The 24,208-nt window shown below is 37.1% G+C and overlaps 1 protein-coding gene across 1 annotated transcript in view; it reads right to left on the bottom strand.

The window, feature by feature from the left end:
* Positions 1-24,208, bottom strand: part of LOC144257132 (broad substrate specificity ATP-binding cassette transporter ABCG2-like) — a 43,533-nt gene that overhangs the window by 6,090 nt on the left and 13,235 nt on the right. Inside the window, 7 exon segments of the mRNA XM_077803109.1 lie at positions 579-703; positions 1,916-2,005; positions 11,052-11,134; positions 15,895-16,142; positions 16,747-16,851; positions 18,256-18,407; positions 24,054-24,190. Of these exon segments, the coding sequence (XP_077659235.1) occupies positions 579-703; positions 1,916-2,005; positions 11,052-11,134; positions 15,895-16,142; positions 16,747-16,851; positions 18,256-18,407; positions 24,054-24,190 (940 nt within the window).

Here is a 24,208-nt window from a genome sequence, read left to right as displayed (position 1 = left end):
TATTATATCTCCATATAGAGATATACGTAGAGATACAGAGAAGAAATGTAGATATATAGGCAATAAATATCAGTTCCTCTAGCATAGCTTCAAATCGTTTTACAAATTCCCTTGATATTTGTGTATGACACACAGCATTTCTCAAAAAAAAGTAGTTTTAAAAAAAATTTTAAAGTTTGTTGGACTGCTTACAGGTATGCATGACTGAAAATGTGGCTACTTGGAAGACTGAGGCAGCAGACTCACAAGTTCAAGGCTAGCCTGGACAACTTATCCAGATTAAAATGTCTCATATTAAAGTAAAAATAAAATGGAATGGTTCAGCACTTGCCTAGTGAGCTTATACCTTAGGTTCAATCCTCAGTACACCTCTGCCCACCACACAAATGTTTGTTTTTTTAAAAAAGTCTGAACAATGCCCACATTTAGCAGCTATATTAGAGATGATACAATGTTTCAATAGCTTTTGGCTTGGTTTGTAATTTGGAGAAACATGAACTTGTTTACAGAGAATTTAGAAATTAGCATCACCTCATATTTTAGGACTAAAGAAACATCCTTTTTGTCTTGTTACTTACCTAACATCAAGTATAGCACAAGAGTAAATATAAAACTTGGAAAAAACCTCCCAAATAGTAAATCAAATAACAGTTTTCCAAGGAAATAAGATGACACCCTATAGTATCCATTGAGGTACTCGCGTCTGCAGAACAAAAACACACACCACAGATCCCAGATTAGTCCAAGAGGCACAGCCCAGATGAGATGCTGCTGTGCAGACTCCTGCTGCCACCAGGTCTGACACTGTGGCTGCTGACAGGCTCCAGACTGAACCCCTACACCCTTCTCTACCTCAGGTGCAGCCTCTCTGGGGCATTAGCTCCACAAGGCTCTTGCTGTGACCCTCTCATGACAGCACCCCTCCTGCTGCCACCCATTCTGGCCTACATCACCCCTCCAGAGACATAGTCTTCATCTCCTCACTCTCCTCAAAAGACCTGCTTCTACTCTGAGGACGGCTCTGCTTGAAGACAGCACTCAAGGGGCTAATCCCAATGGTAGCACAGACTTTTCTTCTCCTCAATTCTGAGTGTGAAGAATTTGACACTAATATTTTCCAAAGCCTCAATGTAAGTGCACATCCCTAAACTCCTTTTTACTTCTGCTATTCTCATGGGACAAAAGAAAAAAAATCTTCTTCCTTCAATGATCACACCTCAACCTGCAACCCTGTCAGCTACCAAATCCTCATCTTCTTCCTAAGTTCTCCTATAATTTCAAACTCTTCCACCAGTATCTTTATTCCTCCCCTCTGATGATTCCTGCCCTTGGCATGTAAGTATGGGAAAATCTCTTCCATCTTTGAAAACAGAAGAGACAAAACCAGCCAGCTCTTTACTGGAAGGCTGCCCTCTGGCCACTTCTACTCCTTTATCCACCAAGGACAACACTTCCTTAAACTCTTTGTCACTTTTACTTCCCACCTCTGATTTGCATTAAATCTCTACCAAGCTTCTTAAACTTTTCCCATGACTGCTACCATGACCTGTTATTTGCTAAAAACAAAAAAGGTAATTTTAACCCCTTTATGTCTTATTTTCCCTGTAACACTGGAATTCACTGACCACATCTAACACTGAAACTCTGTTTTCCCTCAGTAGCAGGCCCAACTTCCTCTTGATTTTCCAGTCCATCCCTGAGTGCTTCTTCTCCATTAATATTAGCAATCCCTATACAGACTTCAAAAGCTCATGTTGCACTTTACATGTCTATACAATTTGCATTTGTTAATTAAACGAACTAAGAAATAAAACAACACTAGTAATCTCCCAGAGTATATTCTTGGCTCAATTCTGAATGTTATCAGTTTGACCAGAGAGTCTGATGCTACTTCCCAGAGTGGAAATCTACTCACATAAAAAGATTCCTCTCCATCAGGAAGATCTCCCTGGCTGAGACACACGTGACACATTGGAAGACAGTTAGCACATAGAGTAACCAGGCTCTGCAGAAGAGGAACAAAAGCCCTACTGTCAATTCAATACAATTATGGAAGTTTGGTACTCACAGAACTTTTTATATCTGTAATGATATAACATTAAATCGATTTTTTTTAAAATAAAGGTTATAATAGACAGGGATGTCTATTAAAAAAATGTTAAAATAGAGACCCAGGAGTCTCTGCCCACTTCTGTGTCTCCATAGTGGTGACTTTGTGACTATATATTGTAGTACAGTTTTTGAGGTATGTGACATTTTGCTGAGCAATTATGTTTGGAGACAGCCATTAAAAAGTCTCAACAAGAAATGAGATTTCTAAGGGCACATTATAAAACACTTCATAGGTAGCAATCACTGCAGTAACCTAAGTGCTAATCAAGTAAAAGGAAATCCCAAATCCTACCCACCTGACCTACACTCTTATATTATCCTTAAAGAAAAAAGAGGAGAGTAAAATGCTATATCCGTAATGCTCCTTTTTGTTCTAAAATCCTAGACAAGTTGGGGAACAATGAGAACTGCCTGGGCCAAAATTTCCATATATCTATAGATAGATATAGATATATAATATCTTGAGGTGCCCTGGCTGTCTCTCACTCATGCTGGGAACTAGGGAAAGTTAGTGTTACCTGTTGAAAGTTACTTTCTTACACTTGTTCCTGGACAGCTATTCCTTTGGATGCTGGTCTTGCAAGTGATAGATGGTAGATAGACATGGGGGGGGGTAGGGATAAGCAGCTAAGAGGTTAATTCCCATGTTGAGCCTAAGTGCTGGCTCCTCACACATTTTCTTTAAGAAGAAATTTATCCAAGCCAGAATTATTCCCAGGACTAAGGAATGGGTATGCAAAGACTCCTCTATAAATAAGAGACACACAAATTACCCTGATCCAGGTCTGGTTGGGAGGAAATGAGACCTTTACACAGACCAGAGATACCAAATTATATAAAAGCAGGATGATTAAGACAAGATTCCTCCAACCAAAAGTTTTGTAAAACAAATTCCATTTAAAACCTGTCATCTAGGCCAGTATGACAGAGTTGTACTTCTGTTGTTATCATTATAATATCATTGTAATTATAGCCTCCCTTTCCCCTCAGGTAGATAAAAGCATGCCCTGTAGATGTTTAGGAATCTAATATAGTCTATAAATCAGAGCTGAGGGGTAATATGTGGGTGGGACTTTATAACAACTTCCCCACTTACTCCCCCAAAACTGAGCTCAATAAATAAACAAATAAAATCAAGTGGTCAAGAAAAGTCATCATCTTGGAAGAAACTTATCATCTTCCTTGGGGGTGCTTTCTTTCTTAGTAATGGTTTGTACCTTGCATGAAATCTCCTCTCGTGAGAACACCTGAGCTGAATACACAAGACAACCCCAAGTAACAATAGTAATACAAGGAGAAAAGTAAGTTAATGCTGGTACTGTAGTTGCTTCTATAACCTCACCTATCTCCAACTTGCCTCCCTGAAAAAACTGTTGCAGACCAGAACACAGGGGGGAGTGAGCTGCTCATCAGGCAGCCACCACTGAACAGTGTGGAGACAAATAAGAGGCATTACTTTCTGGTGAAGTCCCAGCAGCACTGAGTGCAGCAGAGGAACACCAGCCCACTGCCACTGGACCTCCCCCACAAGTATTTCTCAATAAACTCTATAACTTCTTTGCTCTCTAAACATTCTACCCCTTTTTTCCTAGCACATCTGGGCAGAAATGAGTACAATTCTCAAGTCAAACTAATTAAAACATATCATCAAAACTGGCCTACAAACAAACAAAAAAGATAGGCTAACTGGACTACATCAAAATTAAAAACATTTTATACATCAAATGCACTAACAATAGAGTGAAGACAGCCTATAGAATGAAAGAAAATATTTGCAAATCATGTATCTGATTAGGGATTCATAATCCAGGAATATAAAAAAACTACAACTCAACTATAGCAACAATAAACTCTCCAAATAATCCAATTTAATTAACAAAAAATTTAAGTAGACATTTCTCCAAAGATCCAGTGGAAATATATTATTTAAAGAAAGAAAAAAAATTACATGTTCTGGTGGGGAGGTGGAGAAATTGGAACCCTATGTACTGTTGGTAAAAATGTAGATGGGAGGATCCAAAATGGCGGGCTAGAGGGAGGCTGCATTCCTTGTTACTCCATGACTTGGTATTTAAGCAGTGGGAATAATATTTCTCTGCAAGTTATTAGAGGACTCTTGACAGCTTCTCCCATGCAGGAATCCTGGCCGATGGCCCATGCAAGACTCCCATATGATGGCCCAGGCAGGACAACAGGCATCAGCGCCCACACAGGTCTCCCAGGTGCTACTCCTGTGCAGGACACCTGGCCACCACTCCTGTGTGAACCCCTATCTACCAGCACAGGGCTTTCCTGGTTGCCTTCATCTTGGGACACTGCAACTGCTATCATCTGAGGACATCAGACACGATCTAGAGATAGCTACCCGCCACAACACTGCATGCCACAGAGCTCCATATCTGAACTCGCTTCACAACACCACCGCCCATCCCAACCTGACACCCCATCTCTGAAAGCATCTGCTTCCATCTTGGGACAGTTATTCGCCATCCTTAGTTGGGGCAACTCCCACCTGGAGACATTGGCTGAGGCCTAGAAGCAATATCAAGGAGAGGTATTGACACCTTGCAGGAACACTATAAGCCTATAGACTAAAACTATAACACCTTGAACTCTCAGTGCTAGAAGGGAAGACACATGAACAATAAAAAAAAAAAAAAAACCAAGGGGAGAAAGTGCCCCAACAGACCAAGATACTACATTATTAGAATCAATGGCCAGAATAGCAGAAGAAATAACAGAAGGAGTTCAGGATGTAAATAATTAAAATACTCTGTGAATTAAAGGATGATATAAGAGAGCAAATACAGGCAGCAAAAGATCATTTCAATAAAGAGCTACATAAGCAAATACTGGAAGCAAAAGATTACTTCAATAAGGAGATAAAGATTCTGAAAATCAATAAACAAACAGAAATCCTTGAAATGAAGGCAATAAAAAAACAAATTAAAAACTCAATAGAAAGCATTACCAACAGACTAGAACACTTGGCAGACAGAACCTCAGACAATGAAGACAAAATATACAATCTTGAAAATAAAGTTGACCACACAGTGAAGATGGTAAGAATCCATGAGCTCCACATCTAAGAATTATGGGATAACATGAAAAGACCAAATTTAAGAATTAAGAATTAGTTAGATAGAGAAAAGACATAGAGTTACAAACCAAATGAATGAAGAATCTATCCAATGAAATAATAGCAGAAAAATTTCCAAACCTGAAGAGTGAATTGGAAAATCAAATATAAGAGGCTTACAGGACACAAAATATAAAACATCACAACAAATCTACACCAAGGCATATTATAATGAAAATGCCTAGCATACAAAATTAGGAGAGAATTCTAAAAGCCACAAGAGAAAGGAATCACATTATATATAGGGGAATTAGGGTCTCTTCAGATTTTTCAGCCCAGACTTTCATAGTTAGATGACCCTGGAATAACATATACCAAGCTCTGAAAGAAAATGGATGTCAATCAAGAATCTTATATCCAGAAAAATTAAGCCATAGATTTGATGATGATATAAAAACCTTCCATAATAAATAAAAGTTAAAAGAATTTACAATTAGAAAACCTGCACTATAGAACTGTTAGGAGCCACAGCAAAAATATTGATACAGGCACCTTTGGATTTTATTGACTGCCAGCCAGCAATTCACATTCATATGGTAATTGGACTCATGCTGTTCAGCTGGGCCCATTTCAAGACTCAGGTTACTCATGTCACTCTTGTAATGGGAGAGTTCCCATTGGTTGGGAAAGGATGGTAGGAGGGTGTTCCGGGGGAAGGGGAAACCCCCCCGGCTCAGGTAGAACACACACGTGGCGGACCCACCTGTTAGGGGACGCACACGGCCTCTCTCTAAATAAAACTTTGTCTCAGTTTGACTGGCTTGTGTTTTTGTGCCCAACCGGGTTGCAAGATTGCAAGCCCGTGTGCACTGACAGCTCAGCAGGGGATCGCTCAGCAGGGGTGCCGCAGGCAGTGCTCGGCAGCAGGAGCGGGACTCAGCCGGCCCGGGGCCGGGCAGTTTGCGGCATAGAACATCCTTGGCAAAATATCTCATGAGGAGGAAATGAAAATCAAAAAAGGTAGGTATTACACTAAAAGAAAAACCAATCAAAGGTGAAACCAAGTCAAGTTAAATACCAAAAATAAACAAAAATGACCAGGAATACAAATCATGTCTCAATAATAACCCTGAATGTTAATGGCCTAAACACATTAATCAAAAGACACAGACTGACAGATTGGATTACAAAAAAAAAGGACCCAATAATTTGTGGCCTTCAAGAGATTCATCTCATAGAAAAAGACATCCACAGACTGAAGGTGAAGGGTTAGGAAAAAATATACCATTCACATGTACTACGGAAATAAGAGGGGGTTTTTATCCTCATACCAAATAAAGTAGACTTCAAGCCAAAGTTAATCAAAAGGGATAAAGAAGGATGTTACATATTGCTTAAGGGAACCATACAACAAAAAGACATGACAATTATAAATACATATGCACCAAACAATGGAGCATCTATGTTCATCAAATGAACTCTTCTCAACCTTGAGAGTCAAATAGACCACATCACAATAATACTGGGTGACTTTAACACACCTCTTTCACCACTGGATAGATCTTCTAAACAAAAGATAAACAAAGAAAGTATAGAACTCAATAATACAATCAATGACTTAGACTTAACAGGCATATATAGATTATTTCGTCCATCAACTAGTGAATACACTTTCTTCTCAGCAGCACATGGATCCTTCTCTAAAATAAACCATATATTATTCCACAAAGCATCTCTTAGCAAATTAAAAAGTAGAGATATTAATCTGTATTCTATTGGATAATCAATGATAAAATAAAAAGTAGAAGCTACTCCTGGAGACTAAATAATATGCTTTTGAATGATGAATGGATAGCAGAAGACATTAAAGAGGAGATTAGAAAATTCTTAGAGGTAACGAAAACACAGATACAACATATCAAAATCTCTGGGACACTAAGAAGGCAATACTAAGAGTAAAGTTCATTGCAGGGAGTTCATTCTTAAAAAGAAGAAAAAGTCAACAAATAAATGACCTAACATTACATCACAAAGCTCTATAAAAAGAAGAACATATGAACACCAAAAGTATTAGAAGCCAGAATAATTAAAATCAGATTTGAAGTAATGAAATCGAAACAAAAGTATCAATTGAAAAAATTGATGAAAAAAGATGGTTCTTTTAAAAAATAAATAAAATTGATAAACCCTTAGCCATGCTAATGAAAAAAAGGAGAAAATTCAAATTACTAAAATTTGTGATGATAAAGGAAATATCACGACAAACACTACAGAAATACAGAAGAAAATTAGAAGTTATTTTAAAACTTTGTACTCCAATAAAGTAGAAAATATTGAAGACATCAACAAATTTCTAGTCATATTATTTACCCAAACTGAATCAGGACAATATACACAAGTTAATCAGATGAATTCCAAGCAATGAAATAGAAGATGTTATCAAAAACCTGTCAACAAAGAAAAGCTCAGGACCAGAAGTATTCCTAGCTGAGTTCTACAGAATTTTCAAAGAAGAATTAATACCAATACTCCTCAAATTATTCCACAAAATAGAAAAAGAGGAAGCCCTTCCAAACTCATTCTATGGGGCCAATATCCCCTAACATCAAAACCAGACAAAGACACATCAAGGAAAGAAAACTTCAGACCAGTAGCTCTAATGAACATAGATGCAAAAATTCTTAATAAAATTCTGGCAAATTGAATACAAAAACATATTTGAAAGATAGTGCACCACAACCAAGAGGGGTTCAACCCAGGTTGGTTCAACATTTGTAAATCAATAAACGCAATTCACCACATCAATGGACTTAAAGATAGGAATCACATGATCATCTCAATAGATCCAGAAAAAGCATTCAACAAAATGCAGCACCCCTTTGTGTTCAAAACACTAGAAGAACTAGGGATAATTGGAACATATCTCAATATTGTAAAAGATATTTATGCTATGCCCAATGCCAACTTCATTCTAAATGGAGAAAAATACAATGCATTTCTTCTAAAAAACTGGAACAAGACAGGGATGCCCTCTTTCACCACTTCTATTTAACATAGTCCTTGAAACTCTAGCCAGAGCAATTAGAGAGATGAAAGAAATTAAAGGAATATGAATGAGAAAAGAAGAACTAAAACTATCACTATATGTTGACAACATGATTCTATACTTAGTGGATCCAAAAAATTCCACCAAAAAACTTCTAGAACTAATAAATGAATTTAGCAAAATTGTAGGATGTAAAATCAACATCCATAAATCAAATGCATTTCTGTCCATCAGTGATGAATCCTCTGAAAGTGAAACTAGGAAAACAACCCCATTATAATAACCTCAAATAAAATAATTTATTTGGGAATCCATCTAACAAAAGAGGTTAAATATGTTTACAGTGAAAACTGCAGAATGCTAAAGAAAGAAAGTAAAGCAGACCTTAGAAGATGGAAAGCTCTCCCTTGTTCTTGGATAGGCAGAATTAATATTGTCAAAATGGCAAAAGCACTATACAGATTTAATGCTAGTCCAATCAAAATCCAAATGATATTCCTCATAGAAATAGAAAAAGCAACCATGAAATTCATCTGGAAAATTAAGAAACCCAGAATAGCCAAAGAAATTCTTAGCAAGAAGAGTAAAGCAGGTGGCTTCACTGTAACAGACCTTAAACTTTACTTCAGAGAAATAATAACAAAAACAACATGGTATTGGCACGAAAATAGACTTGTAGATTGATATAGCATAGAGGACACAGAGACAAACCCACATAAATATAGTTATCTCATATTAGACAAAGGTGCCAAAAACATATATTGGAGAAAAGATAGCCTCTTCAGTAAATGGTGCTGGGAAACTGAAAATCCATATGCAGCAAAATGAAATTAAGCCTTTACCTCTCACCCGGCATAATTCTCAACTCAAACTAGATTAAAAACCTAGGAATTAGATCAGAGTCCCTGCACCTAATAGGAAAAAAAAGTAGAACCAAAATCTTCATCATGTCAGATCAGACCCCATCTCCCTTAACAAGACTCCCATAGCTCAAGAAATAAAATAAAGAATCAATAAAAAAATTCAAACTGAAAAGCTTCTTCTTGACAAAAGAAACAATCAGTGAGGTGAGGAGAGAGCCTACAGAAAGGGCACAATTTTTAATGCACACATTTCAGATAGAGCGCTAATCTGCAAAATATATAAAAAACTTAATATCAAAAAAACAAGTAACCCAATCAATAAATGGACTTAGGAACTGAACTGGTTCTTCTCAGAAGATGATATACAATTGATCAACAAATACATGAAAAAATGTTCAATATCTATAGCAATTAGAGAAATGAAAATCAAAACTACTTTAAAATTTCATCTCACTCTAGTCAGAATGGCAGTTATTAAGAACACAACCAACAATAAATGTTGGTGAGGATGTGGGGAAAAGGCACACTTATACATTGCTGGTTGCAAATTGGTGCAACCACTCTGGAAAGCAATATGAAGATTCCTTGGAAAATGTGGAATGGAACCACCATTTAAACCAGCTATCCCACTCCTGGGTCTATAGCCAAAGAAATGAAAAACAGCATACTACAGTGATGCAGCCACATCAATGTTTATAGCAGCATAATTCACAATAGCTAAATTTTGGAACAAACCTAGATGCCCTTCAGTAGATGAATGAATAAAGAAACTGTGGTATGTCTACACAATTAAATATTACTCAGCATTAAAAGATAATAAAATCATGGCATTTGCAGGTAAATGGATGGAGTTGTAGAATATCATGTTAAGTGAAATAAGCCAATCCCCCCAATCAGGATGCCAAATATTTTCTCTGATAAGTGGATGCTGATCCATAATGGTGGTGGGGGCATGAGATGAATAGAGGAAATTTGGATAGGGCAAAGGGGAGAGAGGAGTGAGGTGGGGAATAGGAAAGATGGTGTAATGAAATCATTACTGTAGGTACAATTATGAAGACATAAATGTTGTGACTCTTGCTTTGTATACAACCAGAGAAATGAAAAATTGTGCTCCATATGTTTACTATGAATTGAAGTGCATTCTGCTGTCATGTATAAAAATTTAGAATAAATAATAAACTTTTAAAAACATATAAAATGATGTAGCTGCAGTGAAAGATAGTATAGGAGTTCCTGAAAAAATTAAAATTATCATTTGTTCCAACAAGGGTAGGTACCTACATCGAAGTGCTGCAATCAGGAATTCAGATAAATATTTGTATACCCATAGCAACATTATTAACAAATTAAAGGTGGAAACAACCCACATTTTCAGAAACAGAGGAATGATAAAGAAAATGTAGTATATATTCAATAGACTATTATTCAGCCTTAAAATGGACAGAAATTCCAACATATGCTTCAGCTTGGATGATTATTAAGGACATAATGCTAAAGAAAATAAGGCACTAAAGGACTACTACTGTATCAGTCCATGTTTATGAGGATCTAGAGTGGCCAGATTCAGAGGTAGAATTATAAGGTGGTAGCAAGGGGTTGGGATTGATGGATATGGAGGGTTATTCTTTAATGGGTATGAAGATTCCATTTGAGAAGATGAAAACATCTTCTTGAGCTGGATGGTGGTGATAGTTGCACAATGTGAATGCAACTGATACCACTGAACTGTACCCTTAAAAATGGTTAAAAGGACAAAATTTATGTTGTATATTATTTACCACTCAGACATACATTTGAGAAAAAGAAAACTAACTCTTCCATTCAGTTTGCAATGTGCTCATTCCACCCCCAATAAAACAGTGACATTTATCACATACTCATTATAAATTCAAATTCTTACTGGGTCTCTATAAGCTTGAACAAAGTAACAGTATTTAGATTTACTTACCTATTCTGGATTTCAGTACAATCATTTTTTAGTTGAAGGAAAGTGCCACCTACTATCAGCCCCAGTATCAATATGATGGTTATCTTTTCCAAAAAAAAAAATGAAAATAGAGTCGTAATGTTAGGTAAATTTTTTCCTATTTATTTATTTATTTATTTACCAGTGATTCAACTCAAGGTTACTTGACCACTGAGCCAATCCCCAGGCCTATTTTGTATTTTATTTAGAGACAGGGACTCTCTGAGTTGCTTAATGCCTTACTGTTGCTCCGGCTGGCTTTGAACTTGTGATCTTCCTGCCTCAGCCTCCAGAGTCTTTGGGATTAAAGGCTTGTGTTACCACATCTGGCTTTCACATCATTTATTATGATATTATATATGACTATATAACCAGATATCTCTCTGGAGATAAACACTTTAAATGACTTGGTCAGACCCTGGGAGAATATAAAATCATGTGTGTTATTAGACTACTTTCCAAACCAACTTAAAAATGTTTGGGGAACTGACAAGAAAATTGAGCAGTCTACTGGACAGGCTAAAATTCCTCCCAGTGTTCACCAGGAATGGCCAGTCCAAGCCCCAGCTCTGATATTGGACATGCAAATGATACACAGTATGGCAGAGTGATGCAGAAAATTACTTGGGGAACAAACTAACATCCAAGTGGGTAAGAGTTCAGACTTACATGGAACTCTCAACTTTTGCACCAGTGCACATGCATAGTTTCATCCTTCAAGAGGTTCAAATGAAAACAGGATGACTTTATACTCTTATTAAAAATAAATATGGGTTGGAGATATATCTCAGTTGATAAAGTGCTTATCTCACATGCACAAGGCCATGGGTTTAAGCTGTAGCACTGCAAAAATATAAATAAGTAAATAAATAATGTGTATGAAATTTCAGGGCTGGGTGTGTAGATTAGCAGGAGAATGCTAGCCTAGCATATGCAAGACACTGGGTTTGACCCCAGCACCACAAAATGAATAAACAACATTTTAAAAGCATACACACACAAATTTTGACAACGATATTTTTCATGATAAAGACTAATTGTAAGTTGGCTCCCACCTATTCAACCTCTTTTGAGTTCTGGCCTGCATGGGAAATTAGATTGTAACTGTCACCAAAGCACTTAACTAGTTTTCTCTGAGGATACGCAAGTGCATCCATTACCGTCTCCTTTGTCTGCTTCTCCTTCAACCTCAGCCAGTGAAGCCTACAGTCAATGTCCCACCTGAGCTAACAGTTCCTCACCATCCTCACCTACTCAGTCCGTGTACAACTCCCAAGGTTACTGGGCCAGTACCACTTTTTGTTTTTGAAATTATTTTTTATACATTTTCTGGTTGTTGATAGACCTTTATTTTATTTATTTATATGTGGTACTGAGAATCAAACCCAGTGCCTTACACATGCCATGCAAGTGTGCTACCACTGAGCCACAGCCCCAGTCTACCACTTTTATTTTAAGGATAAAATTCTCACAGGGATGCTTCAATCAACAAAAGATTAAGGGTCAATTATCATGTTTTATTTGAGGGATTCCACATATAATGATTCATGAGTTAAATATAAAAGTATAGGAAATGGAAATCTAGAGTAAACAAAATACCTTACCATTTATCTTGAAATCTTCAAACTTTAAAAGAAATACTCAATATTATAATTGTATCCACACATGAAGTGATTTGTGAAGAACAGTTTAGACAGGCAACAAGCCAAAATAGAAAAACTAAATCATAATCTGAAAAGACTGGTTTGTAAAGACCACAGGCTGGAAACAATATTATTTAAATGTTTTATTCATAAGATGTCTTTCAACAGAGGATAGAAATTTAGGGTAAAATTCATTCTGTTCCATGTCTTCACTACCCTCAGAATACATTCACTTCATGTCAGTAGAAAAAGATGGATCTGCCAATGTGCAGGTCTATGACAATCTATACTTCACTTAGGATAACTTATATTCAGTCTTGCTATCCAGAGGCTCTGCATTCTTTGTTTCTTTAGCATTCACACTTGATATCTTATACTACCACAACACCTGTTCCTTATTTTCAGTCGGTTCTCTACCATACTGGCAAATAAGTGAATCCTATGATCATGTCATGGTTTTCAAAGTATATCTGTGTTATTCTTTCTTATATGAATGAAGAAAAGACACCAGGCAAAATGAAATTGCATAATGGATCAAATGACTGCGCTTTGAGCAAGTGGCTGCCAGTCTCAGTTTTGAAGAGAAGGATTAGAAAAAGAAATCGTCCAAATATTTTAATCTGCTTTTGTTCAAATGTATTGAATATTTCTCAAGACATGTTCTTAGAGAAGTTTGTGTAGTTAGTTACTAACAAAATAAATCCATAGTCAAATGTTTAATATGCTCATAGAAAACAATGACTTTCTAAGAGATTAACCACAGGTGTTCTAAATTGGTTTGATCAGGAAATAATTGAATAATAAATCTTATTCAGATCATCCATTCTTTTCAATATCTCCCCAATACAGCCTCTGGTTAGAAATAAAGTCTGAGTCATGTATGTATATATCTAGTTCAAACCAAAGTACAGCTATACGTCAAGAGACACAAGATTTATCAGTAGGAAGTCATAAGTATTTTAACAATTCTATGATCAAAACTTAGAGAAATAAAAATCAGACAAGATTTCACACCCTATGCCAAGTAAACTATGGCCGCCAGGCCAAATGAGGCCAAATACCAATTGTTTATTTTTTTAAGTTGATGAGCTAAGAATGTTTTTTAATAGTTGGAGGGGAAAAGGTAAGATTATCTTGTACTATGTAACTTATATGAAATTCAAACTTCAGTGTCATGAATATCATTTCATGAGAACCCAGCCATGTTCATTTGCTTATGCATGAGCTACAGCTATTTTCATGTTAAAATGGGTTGACCACCTGAGACAAAGACTAGATGTGGCCTACAAAGCCTAAGACATTTACCATCTGGCCCTTTACGGAAAAGGGCTTGCCTACTCTTACACTAACACTTCAGAGTTCACAAACTTTAACATGAGTTGTTCTGCTAAACTCCAGGAGCTTCAAGGTTCTACCCTTATTTTAGAGATGGCTACTTCTCTGAACATTGTGGAAATTCCTTTTGTGGGATTGAGTTTGCTGATGAGGCTGAACAGGTGACCTGGAGACTCTGGGCCTGGTGTTTGTGCCTTAATGAAGCCAAGATCCCAAATAGGCATAATCCTGGTGTATACCAAGTAGCCATGGTCTATTCATGCCCTGCCCATAACTATTATACATGGGTCCTGGATGAGACATAAACCATGTTTAAAGGCAGTACAAAAAAAACAAACAAACAAACAAAAAAAACCTAACACAGAAAACACACTAAAGAATCAACTCCTTATATCACCCCACTGTTGAACAATGGGTGACCCAAGTTAATATCTTTCCTGAACCTGGCATGATTATACAAGACATCAAATCTATTCTCGGAGAATAAAATGTTAGCCTTGATTAATAGAACACAAAAATGGCCATGTTCTACAGAATGATAAATGAAAAGTTCAGAAACATGTGGTATAACAAACATGACAGCATGACTGAAACAGGAACAGGCTCTCAGATACACCTGGAAGGTGACAATACTTAAAAATAAAAACAGTAGTTATCATGTTAAGAAGTCAGTTCAGTAGAACCTACAACAGGCCATTTTTCAGTTCTCAATTTAAACTCAATAATAATAAAAGTAACAACTCCCAAATAACTAGCTAAATTGATTTCCTTATAAATGATGGACTGATGTGAACTTTTTATTGTGACACAGAAGTTAGGAATAGCAAAAAAGAAGAAAAAAAAAACTTTAAGGAGTAATAATCAACAATGACCAAAGGCCAGTCAAAAGGAGAAAAAGAACGTTATCATCACATCTTAGTAAAGAGAGTTAATGTGACAGTGTTAATTATTAATTGCTGGGATAGAAAGGGCAGCAGAATACAACAGACACTAGACACTAGTATGGCAGTATGTATAAACGTGGCTGTATAATTAATGTGATCCTGCAATTTGTACATGTGGGAAAAATAAGAATACATACCCCATTTGAATCAAATGATATATGATATGTCAAGATCATTGTAATGTTTTGAGCAACTAATAAAAAATTGTTAATTGCTAAGTGTGGTTACTATCTGTGTTTAAACTGAAAACTTTTCAAGATATCTAGTGCTTTCCAAACATTAGAATCTCTTAAGGAGGAGGGTCAATTACAAGGAACACATTCTGCATACAGGCTCTTTCCTCAGAGAGGGGACAGTCCAAGGTACTTGCAGATGTATTCAAAGCCATTGGCTTTCCCTCACCACCTAATTTCAAAAGCAAATCAACCCACTTTTCCCTCTCTCTTGCCCTCTCTCTTTCTCTTCTCTATCCCTATTTTGCCTGAACTTTTTGTGTAGTCCCTCCTGCAATCTAACCTGCTGTATGTTGTATTACTTCACTCATCATCACTCTGCCTTCATACGAAAATAAGTTCCATGAGAGCAGAGGTTGTTATTTTTACTCACTTTGTCTACTACCATATTAGCGTTCCCAAAATACAACTCAAGATCTTGTATTCAAGTTGTGGAATGAATTAATGAATGAAAGTGGACAGATACTAAAATCCCCAAATATGGATTATGTTGTTAGCTTCCATTTATTGAAAAATATAAGTTTCTTATTAAGATGATCCCTTACAACTTGTCTAGTTCAAACAGTTCTGAGTTATATATTCCAAGAATCACTGAAAATAAACCTTTCCAGAACCAAATTGCATCCACATGAATATTCTACAGCAAACTTAAAAGAATCTGTAAGATTACCTGAACTATCCAGGGCTGGGGATGACCCATCAAGTTTCTGAACGAACGCCAGAAAATCCATCTGAACTGATGGCAGAAGGTGGTGACATAGGTGATCTCCTTGAAGGCCGGGCTCCTGCTATGCTGGCCACCTGAAAGTCTCTCTAATTCAGTTTCTGTTTCTCTATAGAAGGGGGATTTGCTATAAAACTGAGCTAATCTTTCGATCACTGGCAGTTTTCCCATTAATAGCTGTTCAGTCTCATTGGCTTTGGAATAAAAGCACAAATAGAAGAGAAACATTATTAATAGGTGACAAACAATTAAAGCATTTTTTCTGTGATTCTTTTCATGGATAACACCTAAATTTTAAAGCTAAGCATAGAAAAATCACTAGCACTGTCATTGCTCTACACATCAGAAAAACACACAGAATTAACATGACTTCTGCCTGGATCTTATGGCTAGAGCAAACTCACAGACCTTTTCCTAAATATGTGGACCTTAAACGTTAAAACAGACTCCTTACCATACAGAATTATAAGTCTTAATTAAAAAGTTTTGTCCTAGTTGTCTACTATGTGCAAAAGTATGAAGTGCCAATTTCTTTTTCTAAAAAAAAATGACAAAAATTATCATATTTACTTTTTAATGAAAACTCCTTTACAACTGAGAATAGAACAGAAGTGGTCATTCATAAACTCAATAAAGAACATCCATAGCTCTTATGGAGAAGAAAGTCTATCTGTTAACTGGTATCACAACACCACATGAGTAGGAATTCAGAAAGCAAAGTTTTAATGAGCCATCACATTGCTAAATTTCAGCCAAATCAACCAGGCAAAGACCTGTGAATCTAAGCTATTCACTTACCTTCACCCCCTTCCTCTTGCATTGCTGTCACCGAAACAGGGCAGTCTCCATTGATGACATCAAGGAAGAAGTCTGAAGGGTTATTGAGGAGCTCACAATGGTAACCTATAAAACAAAGCAACCAAAGAACTCAACCTGATGGGCTTGAAAAGTAAAAACTACTCACTTCCAGAGAGTGAGGGAAGTGAGGCTAGGGAAGACAAATCTAACATTTTCTCTGCCATGTTCTTGCTTTCTTCTCACCTCACTGGTTTATACTTTCCTTATTCATTCACAAAATATTTCAACAATGCTTTGTCTCCCAACCCTATGTGTGTTTGTTTGTAAACACATAAATATATAATACATATAAATATGTATGTATGTGGTTTTATTTTATTGTTTTTGTGTGTTTGTGTGTGTGTGTGTTAACCAATCTTGGACTTTTTAGAACATAATATACTGATCCCTTTTTATCAAGATCAACTGATGCTTATCAGTACTTCTTAAATCTAGATACAAGAAAAAAAATGCCTGGGTTCATTGTGTTTTCTGAGTTCATGAAGCAAATGCTGGAATGGCACTATGCATGTCAACAAGATTGCTTCTCCACCTATTAAATTCAGAGATACAAATTATCATTATCATATCATGCTGCCATAATTCAAAATAGCCAACAAATTCCCAGAACTGAATTCTTGAGAGAACATGACCAGCACAGCACACCTAAACTCTCACCTCAACTTCTTCTGGCACAATCATCTGAACTTGGCCTGAGACCTGACTCTTTAAGTTCATCTCCTCTGAACTCTCTAAACCCATACATGCTTAATTTTAAGTGGCTGAGAATAAATTAAAATATTAAGATAGCTAGGGAATATTTAAACTGTATTTGGGGTCATGAAGAAATATCTATAATAATTTCTAAATGTCTCTAAAATGAAGCAGATTGCATGAGCCTTAAAAAGGTCACACAATTCAATCTGAAAGAGAACCTGGGAGCCCAGAAATGTTTGCCTACCCAAGTCAAACTTAGGACCAGCCATTCCAGTGGCTAATAATAACTCACATCCACTCGAGCCAATTTAATATTACTAGAAAACAATGAGCATCTCCATGAGCCCTCATAAAAGTAGTATAACTTCACTATCTGTTACATGATCTAGAAGAAAATGAATGACACTAGGTCTTTCTAGAAATGTTCAGCTGAGTAGCTGGCTGTGAGTCCAGCCAGTTAATTATTGAACTCTCAGGGAAAGGTCACCATAACTAGGTAGTAAGCCCATGAGAAACACACACACACACACACACACACACATTCAAAGAGGGGAGAAGAAGGAAAGAGACCTAAACAACAAGCAAACACTGAAAAATGAAGAAAACTCCTGACACTAAACTGACCAAAAATGTTTTGGAGTGGTAGCACCCCAGTTAGTCTATGCAGAGACCAAACAGTGCTCCTGTCCATCCCACTGTCCTCCCCCAGGAGTCTAGGATGGAAGGATCTAGTGCCGAAAAGATCAACCACACCTGCTGATTCAAAGTACTCCAAAGCCTTCTGGGCAGGACCATGGTACATTAGCTTTCCTGAGGCCAATAAGGTGAGGCTGTCAAACAGCTTGAAGATGGAATTCTGAGGCTGATGAAAGGAGAAGATGATTGTTCGTCCTTGCTCAGAAATGCTAAGTTGAAAGAAGGAAAATAATGAGTCATTAGATATCTGAACGTTGCACTTCTTAATAAAATACTTTATTGTATGGTGAGAGCATTTATCCAAAGTTCAATTTGATTTTTCAAGTATGAACTTCTCATCTCATGTTATCTACATGACACTTGGGGAACCTAAACTAAATGTTTTCATTAAAGTAGGTATGAGTTATTATTAGGGCTGGGACTGGGAATATAGCTCAGTTGGCAGAGTATTTGCTTCACATGCACAAGGCCCTAGGTTCAATCCCCAGAACCACAAAAACAAACAAACAACCCCCCCACACACACAAAAAAACACTAGAGCCTCTTAACGATGATGCACAACAGTCTAGAATTCATTAAAATGTTCATTGACAATGCAGATTCTCAGACAGTCTTCCCAGAGGTTGAATTAGAATCTCTTAGGGTGAATTCAGGGCATCCATATTTTTAACAAGCATTCCAGGTATGTCTATAAGTATTTATTACATGTTAAAACAATGGCCATTTGCCTACTTCTCATTGATCATTTAAATCTTCTGGCTCTTTAGGATTGTTTGATCTTTATGTCCTAGTAATATAGTTGAAATTAATTAAGTACATCCTACCTTATTTTCACAATGTTGTTATAACAGTTCCCATATTATTGTCTCCTTCTATTTACAGATATCATTTAAATAAGATCAAGCAACTGACCAAGGAGACAATGTTACTAAAGGACAATGATGAGATTTAAACTCTGTTCTAATTCCATGGGAGAAATAGTACTAAACTACCGTTTCACAGGAGATATTATTTATGGTTAAAAGAAATGGCCAAAATCACTGTTCAATATTGTTATTAAAAATATATGTATATGTGTACATACATGTTGTTTTTGTCACCTTTTATTTGGTTTTACATCTATTTTCCTTGTTAAGAACCTTTTATACCCAAAGGAAATAAAATCAGACAACTACAGTGACACAATCACATCAATGTTTATAGCAGCTCAATTCACAATAGTAAGCTACGGAACCAACTTAGGTGCCCTTAAACAGATGAATGGCATATATACAAAATAAAATATCACTCACCCATAAAGAAGAATGAAATATAGCATTTGCCGGTAAATGGATGGAACTGAGACTATCACACTAAGCCAATTCCCAAAAAACAAAGACCAAATGTTCTATCTAATATGTGGATGGGGATTATAGCTCAGTTGGCATAGTGATGGCCTTGCATGCATAAGGCCCTGGGTTCAATCCTCAGCACCACCGAAAGAAAAAAAAAGGCCAATTAATTTGTGGATGCTAACACACAATAAGGGGAGGTGAGGAGGGAAGAATAGAATTTCATCTAGTTAGACAAAAGGGAATAAAGGAAAGAGAGGGGGATGAGAATAGAAAAGACAGTAGAATGAGACATAACTTTCCCGTTTTCACATATAAATACACAACCAGTATAACTCCAAGTCATGTACAACCACAAGAATGGGATGGGATTTTAAGTTAAACTCTATATAAGTATAATATGTCAAAATACACTCTACTGTCAAGTTTATCTAAACAGAACAAATAAAAAAATTAAAATTTTTAAAATAGAAAAAAGAAAACGCTTGGTAATTTGAACTTAATGATTAATGGGGGCAGGGATATGACTCAGTGAAAAGCCAGTTGGAAAGGTCAGAGTATATGAATGGTTCTGTCAACTCTGAACTTTAGGGTGATAATGGCAAGTTGTTTGTGAGGAGACCCTTAATTTAGAAATTTCTACTTCAGCCAATCTGATTCCCTAGGATCCTGTCTGTAAGTGTAATTGATAATGTATGGGGGGAAATGGCAATCTTGTTATTAAAAATATTTTATGACAAAAATAACTTCAATTTACATATTTGATTAAGTAACTAGTGTATGCTATCAGGATATGGCAGAATGCCCTAAGGTATTCTGCCTCCAAGAGAATCAGACCATAAGATTAATGATTTCAATACACTGTATAAAAGAAGTAGCTAAGGGTTCCTTATTCATAAGCAAGGACAATTGTAACATCCTTCAATCTTCCTGCATCTTCTCTCCTAGAATAGAGATTTGCTTACCTGGATATGAGCTTCAGAGGAAGCAAGATAGTGATAGAGAGGATAGGCCATGAAAGTGGTATGTCTGATTACTTAAAATACAAAGCAGGGCAGTTTGCAGAGGTGGTGCACAAGAGAGTGGCTGGAGTGACTGGACTGGATGGCATTAAACAAATGATTTGTCTGAGCAAGTAAGTGAGTGTATTGACAAGATGGGAACCAAACCTCTCACTCTCTGAAGTCACTTACATATAAGAAAATGGCAAAGACTCAAAATATCACAGAGAGGTTAAACTGGAATTAGAAATATTATTATGAACTCATGAGCTTTTGAATATATAAACACCAATATTTACATGTGCCTTTTTATTGAAAAAAATATATGTATATATTGTGGCTGGGACTGCAGTTTAGTGAGAGAACAGATAATTAGTGTTTGAGAACTATGGATCTCCAGCAGAAAAATAAACTGTATATGTATATACATATATACCATATTAGTAAAATGTATTTGTGATCAATATATTTCCAAATAAAACATATAAATGTATTTCTAAATTTTATTTATATATACGCATAAAATTTATATATTTATGTTTCCTAGGTCTGTCTACTAAGGGTCTAGAAGCAATGCTACACCAATTACAGTGTGAACACTGTGCAACCAGCTCTTGATTTCTAAATATCAACTACACCCCAAGGAACCAGGGTTCTTGAAGGAAATAGCTCACACAGGAACTGTAGTAGAAGGGCCTAGAACATCATAGAAACCATGAAGTAAATAATTGTTAGAAGATTGACTAGGGGAATATGAAAAGAAAACAAAACTCGAATTAACATGGCTTCCACTGATCAAATCAGGGCTAATTTGATTATTAAAACAGTCAATAACAGATTATACCCAATTGCACAAAATGAAAAGTGAATAGGGAAGGAGAGAAAGGGAAGGAGAGAAATCTCCCACTTCCATAGATACCAACTAGTGTAAGTTAGGCAGCTACCAAAAGAGCAGGAGTTATTGGTGTATGCTAATGCTGGTGAGGGAAGATTTGATGAGGAAGAAGACATAAGCATAATAGTCAAACTTCTTTTTTTTTAAAGAGAGAGAGAGAGAGAGAATCTTCTTCATATTTATTTTTTAGTTTTCGGGGGACACAACATCTTTGTTTGTATGTGGTGCTGGGGATCCAACCCGGACCGCATGCATGCCAGGCGAGCATGCTACCGCTTGAGCCACATCCCCGGCCCAGTCAAACTTCTTAACCAACAAAATACTAATTAACTATTAAAGGCATAAATAGTAATTTCCCAGCAAAGAAGCTTGGCAGACACAAATAGGATCAGATGATTGGTCTCAGTATCACCTATGGTGCATGCAGTCCCAGAAGTGTAGTGCAGAGAAATACACAGCAGCATTTCATGGTCTGAGTTTGCTCATGAAACACAGGGATGGGCCCAGCCCAAGGTCACCCCATGAAATGTACGAAGAATGTCCAGGCATGACAGGGAATGACTGAGGAACTTTTCCAGAATAGGAAAAAAATATATATATAACAGCTAGAAAGTACATGTTTTTGCTAAGGATCCTGAGGCAGAATGAAAACAGAGATCGCAGGAGAGCTGGTGACATTTGATAGGAGTCCTCAGATTGGACAGTGATGAAAATGTGATTGTTGGGTTCCTCACTGGGAGGTGCTGATTCTTGGAGTTCACACGGGTGTTTAAGAATTGAATACATGTCACAAAATAATTATGTAATTAGATTAGAGACAGACGGGGGTAGGAAATTGTTAGGTCGGTGGAGGTGACTTAGAACAAAGCAGCTCGCACTCAGGAAAGGAACATCCATCAATTAGATGCTGGCAGAAACGCCTGTCAATCACCGAGATCTCCTGACTAATGCCTGTCAATCAGCAAGACCCTCTGGCCATCCTGGAGCTCAGCCAGCTCCCCTGACCAACTCCAGCAGGACAAGGGACCCTAAAAATTCCCTTTCCTGTCCCAAGCCCTTCCCTTCCTGCGGTGAGCCCCTTAAAATCCCAGTCCATCAAGCTCCCAGGGGGTTTCTCCTCAGACTCTTCTCCTGTCCACTCTGTGGGTCTGATGGAGTTCCACCCGGGAGCGATATCTCAATGAAGCCTCCTTCAGCGGCCTTTTTAAATCTGCCTCCTTTGGTCGCTGCCTGCCTCTCCTGATCTGACAGAAATGAAGTAAAATGCAGGGAGTCTAGGTGCAGGGAGTGGGACTTATTTGCATTGTACTTGGAGTTTTTCTGTTGGTTTTCAATTATTTTTTGTTCATCTTATAGAAAATGTACAAAGCTCAACTTTTGAATATTTTCTATAAATGTTTTACATAGCTCTTCTTTTTTCATATTTTTCTAATTAGTTCTACATGACAGCAGAATGCACTTGAATTCATTCTATACAAATGGAACCCAACTTTTCATTTCTCTGGTTGTACACAATGTAGGGTCACACCATTCATGCAATCATACATGTACCTAGGGTAATGATAATCTTCTCATTCCACCATCCTTCCTACTGCATGCCCCCTACCCTCCCTTCAATCCCCTTTGCCCAATCCAAAGTTCCTCCATTCTTCCCCTGTACCCCCCACCCATCCATTATGGATCAGCATCTACATATCAGAGAAAACATTTGGCCTTTGGGTTTGGAGGATTGGCTTATTTCACTTAGCATGGTACTTCATCCATTTACCTGCAAATGCTATAATTTTATTGTCTTTTAATACAACTGCTTTCTGGATAAAAGGAAATATCATTTGCTTCATTTTTTTCCATTTGTTCAAGTCCAAATCTTAGAAGTCATTATCTCAATCCTTATAACCCATATCTAATTCCTGAGTTGATCCTGTTGATCTGCCTTGAAAACAAATCCAGAACCCAAGGTCTTCTTTCCACCTCCCATGAGCAACCTGGTCCAGGCCCTTTTCTCCTCACCATGAGCAGCTCTGCTCTGGTGACCTTCACTCACCCTGGACTGACTGCACAGCCATTTCTCTGCTCTGACATTCTCAAAATGCTCTCATGTCCCTTAGTGACAGGAAATGCCATAATTTTTACAGTGGCCTGTGACCTTTTGGCCTCCAGAGCTATAAGAAAAGTAATTTCTGTTGCTCATCCCCCAGGCTGTAGTATTGTTATGACACTGCAGAAACCAACCTCTACTCCCCATAGTCACTGGGTTCTGTCCCTCTGGCTTCCATGATGCTCCACACACATCAGGCATACTCCACCTCAGGGCCATTGGGGCTGCTCCTTCCAATTAGATCTCTCTTGTGCTCATACAGCTGGTCTCATTCACTTACTCCCAGCTCATCTGTCACATGATGGTCTTCCCTGACCCTCCTGCTAGTTAAATCAGCTCCCCACTGCCACCATGGCCATCCTTCCATATATTCTTGTTTTAACTTTTTTTTAAAACTACTTACTGTTAATTGTTTCCAGGAAAGAAGAAAAAAGTTATATTGTTCATTTTTAATCCCCTTCACAAAGAATATATGGTACACAGAATAAATAAATTAACTAAGGAAAGACCAATATTCCCATAGCACTTACTTTTTTAGAAGCAAAAAGATAGCATTTGCTGTGCTTGAGTCTAAGCCAGTTGTGGGCTCATCTAGGAACAAGATGGAAGGATCAGTGATCAGCCCCATTGCTATACTGGTCTTTTTCCTTTCTTCTCCAGATCCAACCTAAAACACAAATTATTG

The sequence above is a fragment of the Urocitellus parryii genome, chromosome 10 (assembly GCF_045843805.1).
Source record: "Urocitellus parryii isolate mUroPar1 chromosome 10, mUroPar1.hap1, whole genome shotgun sequence".
NCBI classification, from domain to species: domain Eukaryota; kingdom Metazoa; phylum Chordata; class Mammalia; order Rodentia; family Sciuridae; genus Urocitellus; species Urocitellus parryii.
Note: the sequence above shows the minus strand (reverse complement) of the source record. Positions and strands in the feature narration are given on the sequence as shown.